Source organism: Microtus ochrogaster, chromosome 21 (genome assembly GCF_000317375.1).
Source record: "Microtus ochrogaster isolate Prairie Vole_2 chromosome 21, MicOch1.0, whole genome shotgun sequence".
In the NCBI taxonomy this organism is placed as follows: Eukaryota; Metazoa; Chordata; class Mammalia; order Rodentia; family Cricetidae; genus Microtus; species Microtus ochrogaster.
This window is the reverse complement of record NC_022022.1, coordinates 15912925-15930887: the sequence shown is the minus strand read 5'-3', so window position 1 is coordinate 15930887 and position 17963 is coordinate 15912925. Positions and strand designations below refer to the sequence as shown.

At 34.9% G+C, this 17963-nt stretch overlaps 1 protein-coding gene across 2 annotated transcripts in view; it reads right to left on the bottom strand.

Moving 5' to 3' along the window:
* The window catches only part of Dpyd (dihydropyrimidine dehydrogenase), a 763700-nt gene that overhangs the window by 549577 nt on the left and 196160 nt on the right, over nt 1-17963 (bottom strand). For both annotated transcript variants that reach the window (XM_005357199.2, XM_013350051.1), the window contains exon 5: nt 13907-14068. In XM_005357199.2, the coding sequence (XP_005357256.1) occupies nt 13907-14068 (162 nt within the window). The remainder of the gene's footprint in view (nt 1-13906; nt 14069-17963) is intronic.

The following is a 17963-nucleotide window of genomic DNA, read 5'->3' as shown; positions in this document are numbered from 1 at the left end:
TGTCAAAACTTAAAGAAGACTTTGGAAGAGAAAAATGGATGATTTTAAATTTTATACATCTAATAGAAGACTGTATAAATAAATAAATCATTAAATCTATTAATCACCAGAGAGATGGGGCAAATCAAAAATGAAACATAAAAAAAAACCTGCTGTGGTGGAGGCATGGGAAAGAAATAGGGAGGTAAATACAGAAAAAGACAAGAGACAAAAAACAATGAATGAAGAGATACAATCAGTGCATAGTTAAATTCCTAAAAGCAAAGATAATAGAATATGAGAAAAAAATTAATAACTAAAGGACAAGTTATGGAGTCCCCAGACTGAAAAAAATATGTGCAGAAATTTATACAGCATCAAACAAGAAAATGCCAACCAAAACTTGCTTCTTAGCATCAGTCAAATTTTTGAAAAGTGAAGTAATGAAAAACAAGGTTTAAAATCACCAAATAATAAAGAAAAATGTCAGTAAGCAACAATGTGAGCCTCTTTCCCCTAAAAGGGATGATAAAAGTCAGGTGAGGCTAAAATATTTCCGAACATTGAAAAATTCCAATCATCTAAAATCATCTTGGGTGATAAAGTTGCTTTGAATATTAAGTGAAAGAAAAATAACTACTGAGAGTTTTTTAGTCAATAAAAATGGTTTAAGAGGTTCTGGGAGGGAGATTTAGGTTTCTTCAGGGATAAGTAATAGATTGTCCTAGCCCAAGTGATAATGGCTATAAATATAAGCATATGCACCTATAGGAACACTAATTGAAATTGGAAGGATTTACACACAAAAAAACCCATATGTATTAAAGTATTAAAATACTTTAATAAATTGAGAAAGAAAGAACATGGATTTAAAAGGAGAGAGCAGGGCAGTGGTGGTGGGGTTAGAGATAGACTTTATAAAAGTAGCTTGTACTCATGTATGAGATTACCACAACACAGCCTATAAAATATACCTCAAAAATTAATATTACATAAAAATTTTTAAATATGTGGGTGAAGGCAACTTAAAATTGGTTGTAGAAGGTAATGATGTCTGTCCTGTGGGATTTGTGTGATGTAACACAGTCAGAGAAATTAAATACTTTTCATAGTTCAGATCCAACGATTATACACATGCTTAATATAAACACTACACTTAGGTCAAAGTATATTTTCTACCCCTGTAGTAGCCACTAAACCACAGCAAAAGAAAACGTAGTTAAGTAGTGATGAGGTTTGGTATTTAAAACAATTATTCTTCAAAGAAATAAAGGTGAGAAACAATAAAAATCAGTGCAGACGGGTAGGAGAGAAATAAAGGGGAATAAAAAAACAAATTGTTATATAAAAAGTGTAACTAGCATGAATTATCACATTGAAGGGCTGAATACAATAAACAAAACACAGTTTAAACATGCAAGCTTGCAATGATCCACACAGTAAACATAAGTGACTGCAAGGGATCTGCTAACAGTTGGAAGCTAGGAGAAAGCTGTAAGCATACCATTGTCAGACTTATCAGGTGCTAAATAAAGGTACATTAAAGTTAAATACTATTTCATAGTAACAATTTTTGGTCATTCTGAATCTGTAGGCACTTACTAATAGTTTATAATATAGTAAATGAACTTTACAAATAGACAAAATACTCACCGTGTGTGTATGACACACACACAGAAAGAGAGGGGGGAGGGAAGGAGGGAGGGAGGGAGGGAGGATATGTAATTTATCATGCATCTTCTCACCATTCTCTCCCCGAAATCTGACTACTATGAGAAGTAGATGTGACATTGGAAAACATTCATGCCATAGGCACATCATAATATTTAATAGATTGCCTAACAGGTTGTCTATGTTTAATACAAAAAAATAACAGAAAATGAAAAGCTGTTTTCTTTCTTGAGAAAACCCAGTCAATGATCAATATAAAGAAAGATATTCTGGTGACTGAGGCATGCTACTTTTGTGTCCACCTGACCCCTTTATACCAGCCACTAAGACTAAATTCTACCACTCAAAATATGAGTCATTTTCAGACTCTTCCACATAAAAAATAAAAAAGACCATTAGCAACAAAGACGAGAAAGCTCTCTTTCTTGGTATGAGCCAAATGGTCCTCATAGTGTTTTGCCATTTGAATTAAAATCCTTCAAACATTGTGCCGGTAATGCCTGTTTCCTTTCTTAAAACACAAAATTATTAAGGACAGACATAACTTTGATGTCATCTCTTCATCTCCTATACATAAGAGTATATTTTTAAGTTAAAACATTTGGTGATATATTTTGGTTGAGTGTCTATTTCAGGGTAAGGTATGCATGTACCATGGAGCACCTCACGTGAAGGTCAGAGAACTTTTGGAATTCAGTAATCTGCTCAGTAGGACTTGGGGATCAAACTCAGGTCACCAGGCTTGACCACAACACTCTCACTGGCTGAGACATCTAACCAGTCACAGAAGAGTGTTTCTTTTTACTAACGAATTTTTCAAATGTTGCAAAATTATTTCTTACTATTGGCAATAATTTATAACTTTGAAAATTATAAATGCACTTTCCAGTGCTTTGGTGGACTGTCTAAACAGCACAGATTTTCTTTCTTCTTTCTGTCTTTGCATTTGGCTCTATCTTTCCATCATGCCGATCTCAGGGACGCAACCCAGGACAGCATCATCCATAACAAGTATATGTATCCTCAGCCATCTGCTGACTCTCTGAACGAGGTTTTGTTTTGGACACATAATTTTATGAGGATGTGTAGGTGCCTGAAAGTGCTTAAGTATGTGTGTGTTCAGAAGACTAGGAAGGGGAGAAGAGTAAAAAGATTCCCTGGAATTGGTGTTACTGAAGGTTGTAAGTTGTCATGTGGGTGCTGGGAACTGAACCCAAGTCCTCTGGAAGAGAAGTCAGTGCTCAGAACCACTAAGCCGTCTCTCAAGACATTTACCTATTGTTTGAGTCAATATTTATCTTTTAATTTTATCTCTTTCTAGGGAACATTAACAAGAAATTGTCTATAATTCATGATTTTATGGAGCATTAATAAAAATGTAGTTGAAATTTATTATATTTTCTTAAATTAACATTTTTACATAATTTCCATAAAAACATTTAAAATACACATTGAAAATTGATGGTGGATGAATATATTTATTTCATGTAGGGATTAAATAGATGCATATTTGTTTCACAGTCAGCTGAGTATTCTTAGCTTTAGGAATTAATAATTACAAAATGTACTTTGTTGTGTTAATATGTGGCCTTTATAAATTAACATTACATCTTAACAGACTTGAATAAAATATAAATTATTTTCAAATAATTGTTTATTAGTGACTTTGCTGACAGTAGAATAGTGTATTTGATTATTTAAGGAAGCATTTTGCCCAAAAGTTTATTATGTGAAGCTAGTATGTGGCAAGCAAATACAGCAGGGTTCATGTGATATCTTTCTGGCTGCATTCATTTATAAGTGGAAAAAAAAAACAGTTTAACTCTAAGACATTAAGTATGTCCCCCATAGTTTCTGGCTAATGTCATGCAAATAGAGTAGGAGTTTCTTAATAGTATTTAATATGTATAAATTTAAGCCCAAGGATATTTTATTTTAATATTTAAGAATAAAACTTTAAATATTCTTTTTAAAACTATAAAGTATAAACATTGAATCAAAATATGTTTTGGGGATTCCCGATTAGAATTTATCACAAGACAGGAGGCTCAGCATGTCAGCAGGAAAACAAGAGTTTACTCCTCATAAGTGAATGAATGAATATGTAAATGGTCAGTCCCTGATCTGTATAGCCTGAGTGTTCAGATGACACTCAATACATGTCCAGGCTCAGTATATTTATTTACAAATAACATCCCTGTCTCTTCTGTCCTGCTTTGTTTCATTTTATTCTTTGTAAATTTATACTAAAGTAGCTTTTCTCACTTCAGCACAAATGGTGATATAAATAATTTGGTTCTACAATCTGACTGCTTAAGTCAAATCTCTATTTGCACCATTCTCTTGGTACAGGGTATAGATGAAGTCCTTTAAAATATTTCATTCTATCTATTTAACTTCAAATGGAGCCAAGAGTATCACATAGGAGTACTATCAAGATTAAATGAATTACTCTAGTGCATATAACACTCTCATAAAAAGATTGGTCACACCACAAATAATGGTCACATTCTGAGATAGAGAATATTTAAATTCCAATTGGCTAACATCGAACGGGCTACCCAGAGTAATTATTCCAAGTCAAATTCATTAAAACAATAGGTGTTGCATGAGTCTGTAAGAAACTACTAATTTCCTTTATATGGGAATGAATGAGTGTTGGTGTTGCTCGACATTCAGTCAGCAACAGGTAGTGTCAGATTCTGTATTGTGCCTTTTGGTATTATATAATTTAAATGTGCCACTGCAGATAAGATGTTGGAATCTAGCTTGCAGTGGCAGAAAGTAGAGATCGGAGATGTGATTAGGCATGAGGGTTCTAGAAGGAGAAGGTTATTGGCACCCTGCTGAGTTAGTGGCACTGGGTTTTGATCCTACTTCATGTTCTGGCTTTGTGGGAGCCTAGCCAGTTTGGGGAACCCTGACTGCTCTTCAGAATGGAGAGGGAGGGGGAAGAGGAGTGAGGGGAGGGGGAGAAGAGTGGGAGGAGGGGGAGGGAAATGGAAGGCTGGGAGGAGGCGGAAATTTTTTTTCAATAAAAAAAAGAAATAAAATAAATAAATAAAAATAAAACAAGATAAAAGCACCTTCCACAGAGGGGGACACAAAGCAAAGACATCATCTAAGAAAAATACGCTCCCATCAGAAACCAACCAAACACCTTGATCTAAAATTTTTCAGGACGTAACACTGGAAAGCCTGTTGTTTGCAGGCTGACAGACAGCACTGAACAGACTGAGATACCAGGTCAACAAATGTGCTGGTGTCGGGTTGATTCGCCTTCATTTACCCAGTGTTATATGATGAGAGTATCATCTCCTTTCTCTTTGCCAGCACTGTATCCCTCTTAAGGAGGTCTGTGACAAGGACTTTGGGCCAGTTTACATTCATATTGTGAGTTTTCAGCATTGACGGTATATTTTTGGATCAACAGCATTTTATCAAATGTGTCCACTGAATTGTACTATGTCTTTACATTTTCAAGTTCTTGTCAAGCAAACATTTCCGATGGTGATGAAGTTCAGATTCTCATTTTTTTTCTTTCTCAGAGGGTACCTTTGATGCTATGTCAAAAAAGTCACTGGCAACAGCAGGGTTATCTGAATGTTCTACTTTGTAATAATCCCCAAATCATCAGAGCTTCCTATCTCACAGTTAAGCCCAAAATGAATGAGGAATTACGATTTGCAAAGGGCAATCCTATGTCCAGACACCTTTGTTTGACAACCATTTTTTAAATAAAAATTCTATCTTGTTTTATTCAAATGTAAAACTGTAACCACACTGCCATCCTACTAATTAAAAACCACCAAAAGGAAAAGTAACATGCGTTATTCTTATTGTTTCTTTTAGATAAGCACTGATTTGAAACATCACCTCTTTGATAATTCTAGGAATTATATTTTTATTCTGTAGTGTAATGCTAAACAAATTCTCTGGGGAGGATTGTGGAGTACAGATCTCCATTATAGCTTATTTTTCAACCATTTTGTTTTGCAATTTATAAGACTACTTAATTGTTAGGATTTCCCTTGGTCTACCACTGCTATTGTTTGTTTAGTATGATCAAATAAGATATCTGAGGATCAGTTACAGCTATGGAACACCCATGTGTATTTTCATTCCATAGCCTTTCAAAGTGAACAGACCAAAATGAGTTACCCTTAAATTAGAATTAGTAATTTAACACTGAGATAGTCTTTTCTTTTTCATTTATAGTGTGATATAATTTATAGAGTAGTATAAAATGACTAGAAAATTATAATTTTTCTCCCCAATATAGAGGGAGTAAGTCCTATGAATTCTTGTCGCCTGTCACTCTTCCCATTTTTAAATTAGGACACTCTATCTCCTGTTTGAAGTAATGTAATAGAGAAAATTTCCTAATGATCCTAAAAGCATTCTGAAGTGATTAACCAATGGTTCTTTCCAGATAGGTAAAAGGCCAGAAATCACAAAGTGTTTATTCCAAGAAATGTATTTCAAACTGCTCACCCAAAACAATATTGACTGAACAATGTTCGATGCATTAAGGTTTGTTTATGGTTTGAGAGTCCTCAAAATTTTTTTGTAACAATATTTATTTTATTTTTCATTGTGTACACGGAGAGAAAAGGTAGGTATATGCATGAATGAATGTGGATACCCATGGAATTCAGGTCACCTGGACTTGGAGTTACCAATGATTTATATGCTGGAAAAGGAACTCAGAAACTCTGCAAAAGCAATGCACTCTCTAAACCGCTGTGCCATCTCTCCAGCCTCCATATTTCTGACTTTGTTGATCTGGATGAATCCCTTTTGGAGCCTAGCTAAAATTTCATTTCATCCAATATACTTCCTCTCTATGCTAGAGCATTGCCACAGTTATTCCAGCAGTACTCTGTCCTTCTCTATCATTACTTGATTGCATTTGTCATCTTTACTTTCTTTCTATTTTGTACATCATGATATTCTTAGAATCCACACATGGATTCTTGGACATAAGTTACTAGAGTTTGACTTAAGATGCCAGAACCCATGCAGTGAGTGTTACTGTTTGTCAGGAACAAGACGACAAGATGATAAAAACAAAAAACTGAGTGCAATAAGATGATGGACTGTAAAGATGTTTCTCTATTCTATTTATATTTCAGGATTATTTTGAATGTATAATTTTTGTGAAAAATAATAATGGTTAATGACATGGGCAATGTTCTTTATTACCAAGAATAAGATAAAAAAAAAAGCCAGTAATTGGAAGGTGTCTATATAGAAATGGACTTGTAAATGATATAGCAGAGAATTCTGCATTGAGCTATTTTCAAAGACTTATTGCTTATGGATCTTCATAATATCTGATTGTATGTTCTGGTTTCTTATTTTGTATAGTTTTATATTATTCCTCATACCTGGCATTTTTCTTTTTCTATATGCACAAGATAAAGAGTATTTATCTACTCTATCTATCTATCAATCTATATCATTTCTGTTCAAAACACTTATCATTAGCATAAAATTTTCCTGTAAAAATGGGGTGTCAGTGTCAACTCAAGTTGACTTCAAACTCATGTTCCTTCAGTATCTGTTTCATCAGCACTGAGTAACAGATAGGTATCACATTATATGACTAGACTTCTGAAATCAAATTAAAATTTTTATTCAAATTATCCTTATTAACTTTGCATAAGGCTATTCTGTTATATTTATATACATTTATGAGTGGTATATCTTTAATAAAATTGTTTTATCTTTGTCTTTTCTCAGTAATTTTTATATATTAGATTAATCTGTACATCAATGCTAATTTTAGCACATCAAAATGAGCTATTCACTATATTATGGTCAACCTTTACATTCATCACTGTTTTGCTGGTTCTTTGTCTTTCATTCAATTTATTTCTATCACTTTAAAAAAGATCCTTGGTAGTCTTTCACAATGATGAATGTCAAATACCTTCAAAATGCTGTGCTGGACAAATACTCTTTTCATGGCACTGCAGAAGTGAACTCCTGTGCTGACAAGTGCATGCCCATCACTCAGGCTATATGGGCCTTTGTGCTTCTTTGGCCAGTTTTATAAGTAGCCAGTTTTATATCCTAGCTAAACATTATCCTAAGTTCTTGTTTTTAGAACTCATTTAATTTGTTGATCTTTTAAAATGGAGAGTTGCTTTGTTTCCCATGCTAGGCTCAAACTCAGAAGAATCCTCCAAAGTGCTGGGATTACAAACAAGTGCCCACATGCCTGGTCAATTCTTAAAACTTTCTAACAGGGGTAAGTGAGTCCAGTTTTCTACCATGTCTGATGCTCTTGTTACTTAGACCAATGTTAGGATCTGCTTCAGCATCTCTGGGTGTTTATGCTAAGATTAGTACAGAGTAAACCAAGATCAGTCTTAAAGCTGAATGCTTCTATACCATTTTTGTTTCCAAGTTACATTCTCATCCTTTTTAGCTTTTTAGCTTCTGTTATATGTGTGTGTAATATATATATATATATATATATATATATATATAATATTCATTAATTTTGTTGTTATCCTTCAGTGTAAAATGAATGGTCTGAATTTAATTCATAATGTGTATGAAGGAAACAATTCATGTTGACATCATATCTTTGTTTTACACAATATAAATGTTCATCTAATGTATCTATGGAAACTGTCTTCTTTTAAGTAGTTAAAATTCAGAAAAAAGCAAATACTTTAAATCATGCAATTCTTGCCTGTGGTAATGTCAATAGACCCCAGGTCATACGACCCTATGTCATGTTTTGAAGCTCTGTACTCTAACATACCACTTTATAACAAACTGAATATTGTATTGCAGCTTAGGTAGCCTTATTCATTCCTAGAGCTTTGCCATAAGTCATCGTGTAGACAATGAAGAATTTTTACAAGATCCCAAAGGATTTGCGTGAAAAATGTTATATGTGTAGTGGTATCTATCATGATATTAGTCCATTCTAGAGGTATTATATTAAAAAGAAAGGAAAAAATACAAGGGGATTCCTAACAGATATTACTGTATTTAGATTCCAGAAAGCTCCGTTTCCCTAGAGTCAACTTTATTGATTGCATTACTATATACTATGTTCACCTCCGTATTATTTTTCCTAGAAATAATTCACTGTGTGTGTAAGTGTGTGTGTGTGTGTGTGTGTGTTGATATTAGAAGAGTTCACAGTTATTAATCATAATATTTTAAACAGGTATAGAATAGCAGGATTTGATTTAAATAATGAAAGTCTGAAATAGCAAAGCATATGTGTGATCTTATTAATCTAACCACTATTCTTTAACCCACTATTTGTAGATTATCTGAACAAGGTATTGGTCATAAGCATTGGTTAAATTATCTCTGATCACTTAGTTTTAAATTAAATCCATGAACTAGTCTGTTTTATTCCTTAGTTTGCCAAACTATATCATCAATGTGCTAAACTTGGTCATTAATTTAATTGGCTATCACAAAATCAGACATCAGGCTTTCAAATTAAAATAAAACAATAAGACAAACCAGAGGTTTGGCACCCCTCATTACATAAGGCCCATACCAAGTTTGTACATTGGAATTTTATTTAAAAATTGTGTAATTTTTAAGATAAGATACTCAATTTTCATTCATTTCTTTAATTGTGTGTGTGTGTGTGTGTGTGTGTGTGTGTGTGTGTGTGTGTGTGTGTGTGTATGTGTTGAAACTCCACAAAGCCTCGCTTTTCCCTGGCTGAAGAATGATATTTACATGGTCAATAGAGCACCAGAAAAGAAAATGAGTTGAATGTGTTTATTGGTCTTATTATATCTATTTTAATATTAATGTGATAGCAACCTATCTAGCAGAACTAGAGTTGTAAGGTATGATTACTGGGACATGTGAGACCGATGTCCTAACTCACCAAGTTCTGTAGGTGCTACTCGACTTCAGATCCAGAAAACCCGGATTAACATTAAGCCTGTTATTAGCATAAATCAACTAGAAATGTTCTCTAGGATAAAGGAGAGACTGAAAAATACTGGAAAGAATATAAAGTTCTAGCTTTCCTAGACAGGCTTATAGTTGTGGAAGTTGAATATTTTCATGGCGTCTTTTGTATAGAAGGGAGATAACATGAATTTTGACATGATTTCAGGGATTATTCTTCCCAACCCAAAACTACATCAGTGAATTTATTTAATTTATTTAATATTAACTGTTATTTTAATCACTTTGGCCCTTTATAGTGTCATGTCCACGATTCCAAAACAATTATATGGCATGGCTTGTTAGTCACCAACATTTTGAATGAATATACTGCACAGTGTCTGGACTTTCTCCATCGATTTTTTTCCACAAACATGTCTACCTACCTACTTTATCCTCAGAATCCTAGTAAAATGTATAGCTTCCTGTCAGTTCACCCTGAAATAGCAACTCTTGGTAGTCATTGCTTCCTGAAGTTCTATCATGTCTCTATAGACCTAGAGTTTGTACAATTTATGGTTGCCATTCTATAATAGACACATTATCTATTCAGTTCATCATTAAACTTTGCTTATGCACATAAATTTATAAATTGCCCTGAACTTGATTATATCCACACCAAACCAATACTGCCAAGAGGTTTTATAGAGCCTATATTGTTAAAGAATTCTGGTATGATTACGAGGCCATCTGCCTTCTCCAGACAGAATAAGAACTCCTCCTATACATGTAGCTTTCTCCTCACAGAGATGCACAGAGGTCTCTGGACTAGGGTCAAGTCATCACACTGCAGACGTAGAAAGAACAAAGAGTTGAAGAGAAATTATAACAAAAGACCATATATTAGAAGCTGGCTTCCGGTTCCTCCTGAGGACTTGGCTAAGGTGTGATTTACCCATTTTCCAAATTATACACCTAGGTGTGAATGAAGAGGCAGAACAGATAGATTCTGTCAACGACGGAAGAAGACTAGAGAGTTGATATTTGTAAAAAATCATTTACAAGTTACAGGAAAAACAATTCTGAAAAATGTTATTTTTCCGTTTAGTTTGTTTTCCTAACCTTTGCTTAATTTGGTAGAGAAATATTGATTTGTATTTCTTAAAAGGTCAAAATCAATCATTTTTTATCAATCAAAACATAAAATCATTTACATCATGATTCACTTTGAGTTAAATTTCATGTTGATAGTTTAGTCACTGGAAAAAAAGAGTATTTTTGCCCTTCCCATATTTTTAGCAAGTAGTTACAGAATTGATGTTTTCTGCAACTTTTTAACAACTCAAAAGGTTGCTATATTTACATGCAACGAGTCTTTCTCTGTTTTATCAGTCCCAAATAATGTCATGGAGACTTCTTAATACTTAAGAAGGTTCAGCCCAAGCTACCCAAATCCAGTACAAGAGTGGGAGGAGTGAGATTGCAAACAGAGAGGTCAAGACCAGGATGGGGATACCCACTGAAACAGTTTACCTGAGCTAATGGGAGCCTCCCGTCTCTGGCTTGACAGTGAGCAAACCAGCCTGAGGCCAAACTAGGCCCTCTGAATGCGGGTGACAATTGTATGGCTGGGGCAGTGAGACTAGGATTTATCTCTATTGCTTTTTGGCACCCATTCTCTCTGGAGGGATACCTTACTCAGCCTAGATATGGGAGGAGGGCCTTGGTCCTGCCTCAAAGCAATGTGCTAGACTTTTTGTCTTCCCGTGGAAAGACTTACACTCTCTAAGGTTGGATGGGGGGGTGGGAGGTGATGAGGGTTGTGGGGGAGATGGAAAGAGAAGAAGAAGGGGAGAGAATGTAAAATGGATTTGGCATGTAAAATTTAAAAAAAAAAGTTTTTTTTTAAAAAAGTAAAATTAAATAAAAAAAGTTCACCTTGTAACTTAAGCTTGTTCTTAACTTGCTCTTATACTTAAATTAACTTGTCCATATTAATCTACTTTCTATTATGTGGTGTTACTTCTCTTGTCTTCCACCTCTTGTTTCCTCCTTGTTTCTCCTTGCATCTTCTGCTTCTTGACTCCTCCTCCTATTCCTTTCCTTTCTCTCTCCACCTACACCTCCTGCCTAGCTATTGACTCTTCAGCCCTTTATTAAATCAACACAGCAATCTATTTTCACACAGTGTAATAATACCCAGAACATTTAAGTAAACCCCATTTTAACATAATAAATATGGGACTTTATAAACCTGGCCAATGTAAAAAAATGAACGGGGCGCCCTTATATGCAGTTTCCATTACAGTCTTTTATCTTTTTTGATTATGAAACACAGGGGTTTTTTTTTGCTTTTGCTTTTCATTTTTGTTTTGTTTTCTGTGGAGCTTTAAGGCCTGTCTTGGTGCTCTCTCTGTAGCCCAGGCTGGCCTCGAACTCACAGAAGTTCGCCTGTGTCTGCCTCCTGAGTGCTGGGATTAAAGGCGTGTGCCACCACTGCCTAGTTATGAAACGCAGTTTTAAGGAAATAAAATAGAATGCCACATCCATTTTACAGTTTCTTTATTCACTTAGGATGAATTTATAGACACTCCTTGTTTGTACTCAATTCTTTATCAGGTAGGGCTTACATAACCCACATGTGTGTGCACTTGATTCTCAATGAATTTCTGACGACTTCTGTATAGCAAGGAGGACAATGTGAAAGTCCTTACCAATAAATACTCTATGAAGTAGGAGTTTATTAAAACTCAGTAAGAGTAGAAAAGTCATTCACATATTCATTCATATTTTCTCTTCTCTGTCCCTTCTTCTTTCCATTCCTCCATCTCTCTCTATGTGTGTCTCTCTCTATCTCTGTCTTGATCTCTCTCCTCTGTGTGTGGTTGTCTTCCTCTCTGGCTACTTTCTCTCTGTCTTTCTCTCTTTATCTCCCTCCCTCGCCTTCGTTTCCTTCCTTCCTCTTTTTCCCTTCTTCCGTTGCCTTCTCTTTAGTTCTCCATTCTCCCCCTCCTTGTTTTTTGTCTACCTCTTTCTGCCTCTATAAGCTTGTCCCATTCATGTCCAAATCCCTGAAAAACTACTGCGAACAAATCATTTTGTTTAGGCACGTCAGTTCAGTTCATGTACATACTGTATGAGTCTTCATTTGCTGTGATGCATTCTGAGTAAGCTCATCCTGGCTTAATGATAAAGCAATAGGCTCCCCCAAGAAATATGGAGAGGAATCCAAGTGAATCTCCTCCATCAACTACGGATTTTCCCAGGTTGTAGAGATTATTCCTTGCAGTGGTCAGGTAAGCCTAATGGCAGTTTTTAATTTGGTAAGAAAAGAAATTAAATCCAAGAATTTATTGCATCAACTCACAACCTCAAATTGTTTCCATTTTCTTATTCCCAGGGGTCTTTCCTCAGAATTAACCTGCCAGAAAGCAGGAAAGGAATAACACTGATTTATTACTAAAGGCAAAGAGTGACTTAAGCTTGAGGGATATTATGGGGAAGGCTCTAAAGGGAAAGAGCACATTGTGTTTAAGTTGACACAACCAGAGAGCTAAGTCATTAACTAAAAGTCCGACATAGACAGACATTTAATTTGGTCTTCTAGCCAACTAGTCCCTCAAGATTATAAAATCTTACTGGAACCTCCCAATAAGCTGATCATTTGAATGATACATGAGAATTGACTTGCTAGTTCACTTCAAACAGGAGACCCCAGAGAGCAGAAAGATGTCCCAGAGAATCAGTCATTTACAAAGGATTTATAAAAGAAAATGCCAGGACCAAAGTTTATGTGACAAATGACAAAAAGCCACCTTTCATTTCATTAAACATTTTTCCGTGCAAATAACCGAGTAGCTTTCAATCTATAAGCTCACATAATCTAATTATCTTCTTAATGTTGTTAAAGAATATTATTCCATTTCAGGGTTTTTTGAAAATTCCCTAACCTCTATCACTCAAAGAATAGTATGAAGTACTGCTGAAATATATTTCTAGGCATAAAGATCAAAGCGAGTTCCAGGGGAAATTATCAGTTAAGGAATATAGCCTTTTTTCCTAATAGGGTCTCCACGCTACACTTCAATGTGAAGTTAATGAACAAATTCTATTTCTAGATCATCCAATTTAGATATTTTTGGTTTAAGTTATTTTAATAACCTGCTGGGATTACAACTAATTTGACATATGGTTTTATAAACTTTCATTTTTATAGCCAAGTTTTGTATAAAGATTCTGATTTCAAACAACACATTTGTAACACACACACAAACAAGTTGAGTATCATCACAAACCAAGGACTTCAATTATTTTATAAACTTCTGGCTTTGTAGTAGTAGGAAAAAATACTGCAAGTGTAGCTGTTACATACCTCGGTAGCAAACTGCTGCAGCCCACCAATATTAATGGGTCCCTCTTCTGCAGCATGCAAGTTGCATCCTCCCACACAGAGGTCAGAGGTTGGACAAACCATTCCACAAGTAAGACCAAGAGGATTGTCAGAAAAAATCATCTTCGCTGCGCCATAGTAGTTCTGTAGAGATAAAACAAAACCAGAGCTTGTATTAAGGCATAGCATACCTGAGATGCCCAATTGTGGCATTTTATTTCTTCTGGTAAGTAACAGCATTAGGGCTCAAGATATCAAGAAGAAAATGAGATAGATATGCTGTGAAATTGTTTGTCATCAGGAATCTGTCCCCATCATAAGAAGAACACCATCCGCATGGGAGCTTTATACTTGTGTATTAATAAAAGAGTAGTTGATCAATTTCGGAAATTTAGCATTTAAAAGACCATTGTTTACAACATATTATAGTATATTTTTATATCTTTCTTTAAATTCTTCTTTATGTTTTTAATGAAGGAACTGTGGAGCACTGCTAGACAAAGTAGATAGATAGATAGATAGATAGATAGATAGATAGATAGATAGATAGATAGATAGAGCGAGCCATTGGACTATAGCAATAACAAAAAGTTATATTCGGTAAGTTTCCATATGGCTAAATAAAAAACAATCAGAACTCTTCTCCTTCTTCTACACAGTCTGTTGACTGATGTTCGTCAACTGCATGCTTTAAGCAGATCCAGATAGGCACTTAATACAGGGAGGGACTCCTGCTCTAGACCTCAATCAGTTCATTCCCTCATATCTGATATCTATAAAATAGCTTAGGGTTTGTCTTACTGTCAATAACTTTGTAACATGATTTGTTCAAAAATGAGATAACCTGAATTATGACCTAATATGTATAAAAATGTTTCTTAAAAAGATTTGTGTAAACCAATCTGTGTAAAGACAGTCAAGAAGAGCCTAAGGAGACATATCACATAAACAAAATACAGTGTCTTGAAGCGAGTCCTGAAAAAAAATAGAGAACATTAGAAAATCAAGGAAATTCAAATAAAGTGGATATTTTCATTAAAACAAAATCAGTATTGGGTTTTATGGTTATAATAAATGTGATATTCTTGCAGATATGCATGTATACATATACACACACATACACAGATAAGTGGATAAGGGAGCTATGTGCAGATCCAGGTCACTGCCCTTGTAGTAATGTCACAGGCTTCCTGTTTAGTCACTTCAGTATTTCCCTACCACTATGGCGATCCTTGATTTCTTCTGATCTTCACTAATAGCTCACTGTGGGAAATGTCCAGAACTCAATTAAGAACATTCTAGAGTATTAACATAAAAAATAAATACCTGGTCATTAAGTAAAAGTGGTAAGTAAAACATGTAAGTTGAAGAGAACAGAACGAGTAAAATAATGTTGATAGCAATTCAAGAAAGGAGAAGAAAAAATGGGCAAAATAACTAAAATCATCACCATAATTAATAGGTCACTGTGTTATAAAAGAAAAAATTTATAAATTAGAACTAAAAAAAGCAAAAAAAAACAACCTATGGTTTTAACAGTATTCATGAAGGTTAAATATATTTGCTTAATTTCATGTCTCCCAAGAACAGCTCTGTCAGATACATGAGAAAGATTAACCAATATATGCTTTTTAAACAGATAGTATTAATATGGTTTTAAATTCAGATCATAACTAAGGAACTCAAGGAATAAAAATCAAGCAACTGGCTGACCAATATCAACTATCACTTGAGCAATTAAGACAGAATTAACTCTAAAGTGTACAACCCATGGCAATAAAAAAAATCATCTCGGTGCAATTTAGTTAGAACACAGTCTTTTGTTTTCACACACACATACACACTCACATATGCATGCACACACGCACACATACCTCATTGGAAATGTAGAATACACCAGCCCCTACGTTCACTGTGTTTGAATTCCACTAGATTATTTGGAGCATAGCTTCTTTGGTAATGGTCTTTTCGTCAGAAAATTTCATTAAACTAGAATAGGCAACTGTTTCTCTTTCATGAAAGTTCAACCACAGCATACAGAGGAAAAGGGAAATAAATAGACTTTTATGGAAATCATAAAACTCAGCGCTTAAAAGAACATACCAAAAAAAGTGAAAAGAAACAAAGCAGGTGGAGACCATTATAAGACATCTGTATTTAGAATATATTAACATGATAGCTCTTGGTAGGAGAGAATTACAACCAAAGTATTGGAAATTACTGTGGGTAAACATTCGAGAAAGTTCAGAGTAGGCACTGGAGTGATGATGTGCAGTTGGCTAGTGTACTTGATGTAGGAAAAGACATCCAGAAGACTCACTTGAAAACTGTGCTTGTTCCAGATTACAGCGAATCCTGACTGCCAACCTCCAGATTTAGATTTTTTATTTAAGCTTTTAAATGAATGAGTTTTATGTTGTTGTTGTTGTTGTTTTTTGATACATGGTCTCTCTATATAGCCTGGCTGTCCTAGAACTCCATATGTAGACCATTATGCCTTTGAACTCACAGAGATCTACCTGCCTCGGCCTCCTGCATGCTGAAATTAAAGGTGTGCGACACCACGTTCAGGTTAATTGAAGATTTTTAATGGAAGGATTCAAGTGTTAAAAGATTAAATAATAAGATTACAGATCGCATGGAAATTCTCAGAAAGGAAATTGGGAAAGAGGATGTGTCAGAGGGATCACAGAACCAGCCTAGAAAAAAAGCCTAGATACATTGCTGTGTATCCGAGAACCAGAAAGATGGTTTTCAAATGGGTGGTGCATTAGCAGAGCGGTGGTGCTACATAACTTTAATCTCAAAACTCCAAAGGCAGAGGCAGGTGGAACTCTGAGTTCAAGGTCAGCCTGGTCTTGATAGAAGGAGAGTTCTGGACAACTAGAGCTACACAGAAAAATCCTGTCTTGAAAAACAAGCCAAGTGGGTAGTGTAAAAACTGAAACATGAAGCACCTTGCAAGTTACCTTCTTGGGAAACTCTCAAGATGCCCAGATCCCTTCAGTGTTTGTTGTTCTGAGTACAGCCAGCAGAGCCACTCAGGATCCTTTCAAGAAGGGGACAGCTTCTCAACTCTTCCCATAAAGGCGCAGGATCAATATCAATTCTGTCTCTCCAACACGTGAGATGGCTCTAAAGTCCTCTTTCTACACAAGAGATTTGCCTCTTAAACCTTTTAAAAGTAAAGGCTAGAAAATTTAAATGGAAAAGGTACTTCATAGACACCCAGGAAGACTTTCACTAGAAGATAAACCACCACTTCAACCCTTTCTTCATGGTATTCTATCAGTTGTTATAGCTTTTTATTGTTTGTTTCCTCATGTAGAGAAAAATGTATAGGGCTATGTTAGCAAAAATGTAAGAAAATTTATTCTCTTTAGGTCCAGTCATTTTTTATCTTTGTATACACCATGGGAACTTTATTATTTTGATGTTTTTTGTTACTGTTACTAGTTTTTTGTTTGGTTTAGTTGTTGGTTTTATATATAATGTGTATTCTGGAGAGCTCAGGATGCCTGAACTCCTTCCACGATCAAAATTTTGAGAGAAAACTGATGGTTGTTTTCAAATCAACAACAAAGTTCACCAGTGTCTTTTTTATTTTTTTCAGGTCTAAAGCCTCAGTTTGTACCAGAGCATTTTAATGGCACATTCTTCAGCACAACACTTGCCTTTTAGTTAATTTTAAGATGATTATAACTTTAATATTTTTTGTTTTTACTTTAAAATTAAAGCTTGAAACTACATTAGTGCCATTCCTCTGCAATTTAATGATTTTCAAAGTCATTATCGGGAACCACAAAGCTCGTCAAGCCTGCTCTCCTGTCGTATGGTATAACTAATTTAACAAATAGTCCCACCATATTCAGGCCTTCCTATCACTGCAAGATTATCAATACAGCTGGCGGTTTTATTTTAAAGTGTTCTTCTCTTTTCCAGTGACAGTTTTCACAGATGGAAGCATCCTTCCAAGATAAACTCCAATCTGTTGCATTTAAAAACCACTTGTGCTAAACCTTAGTAAGTTTGAAAGTCT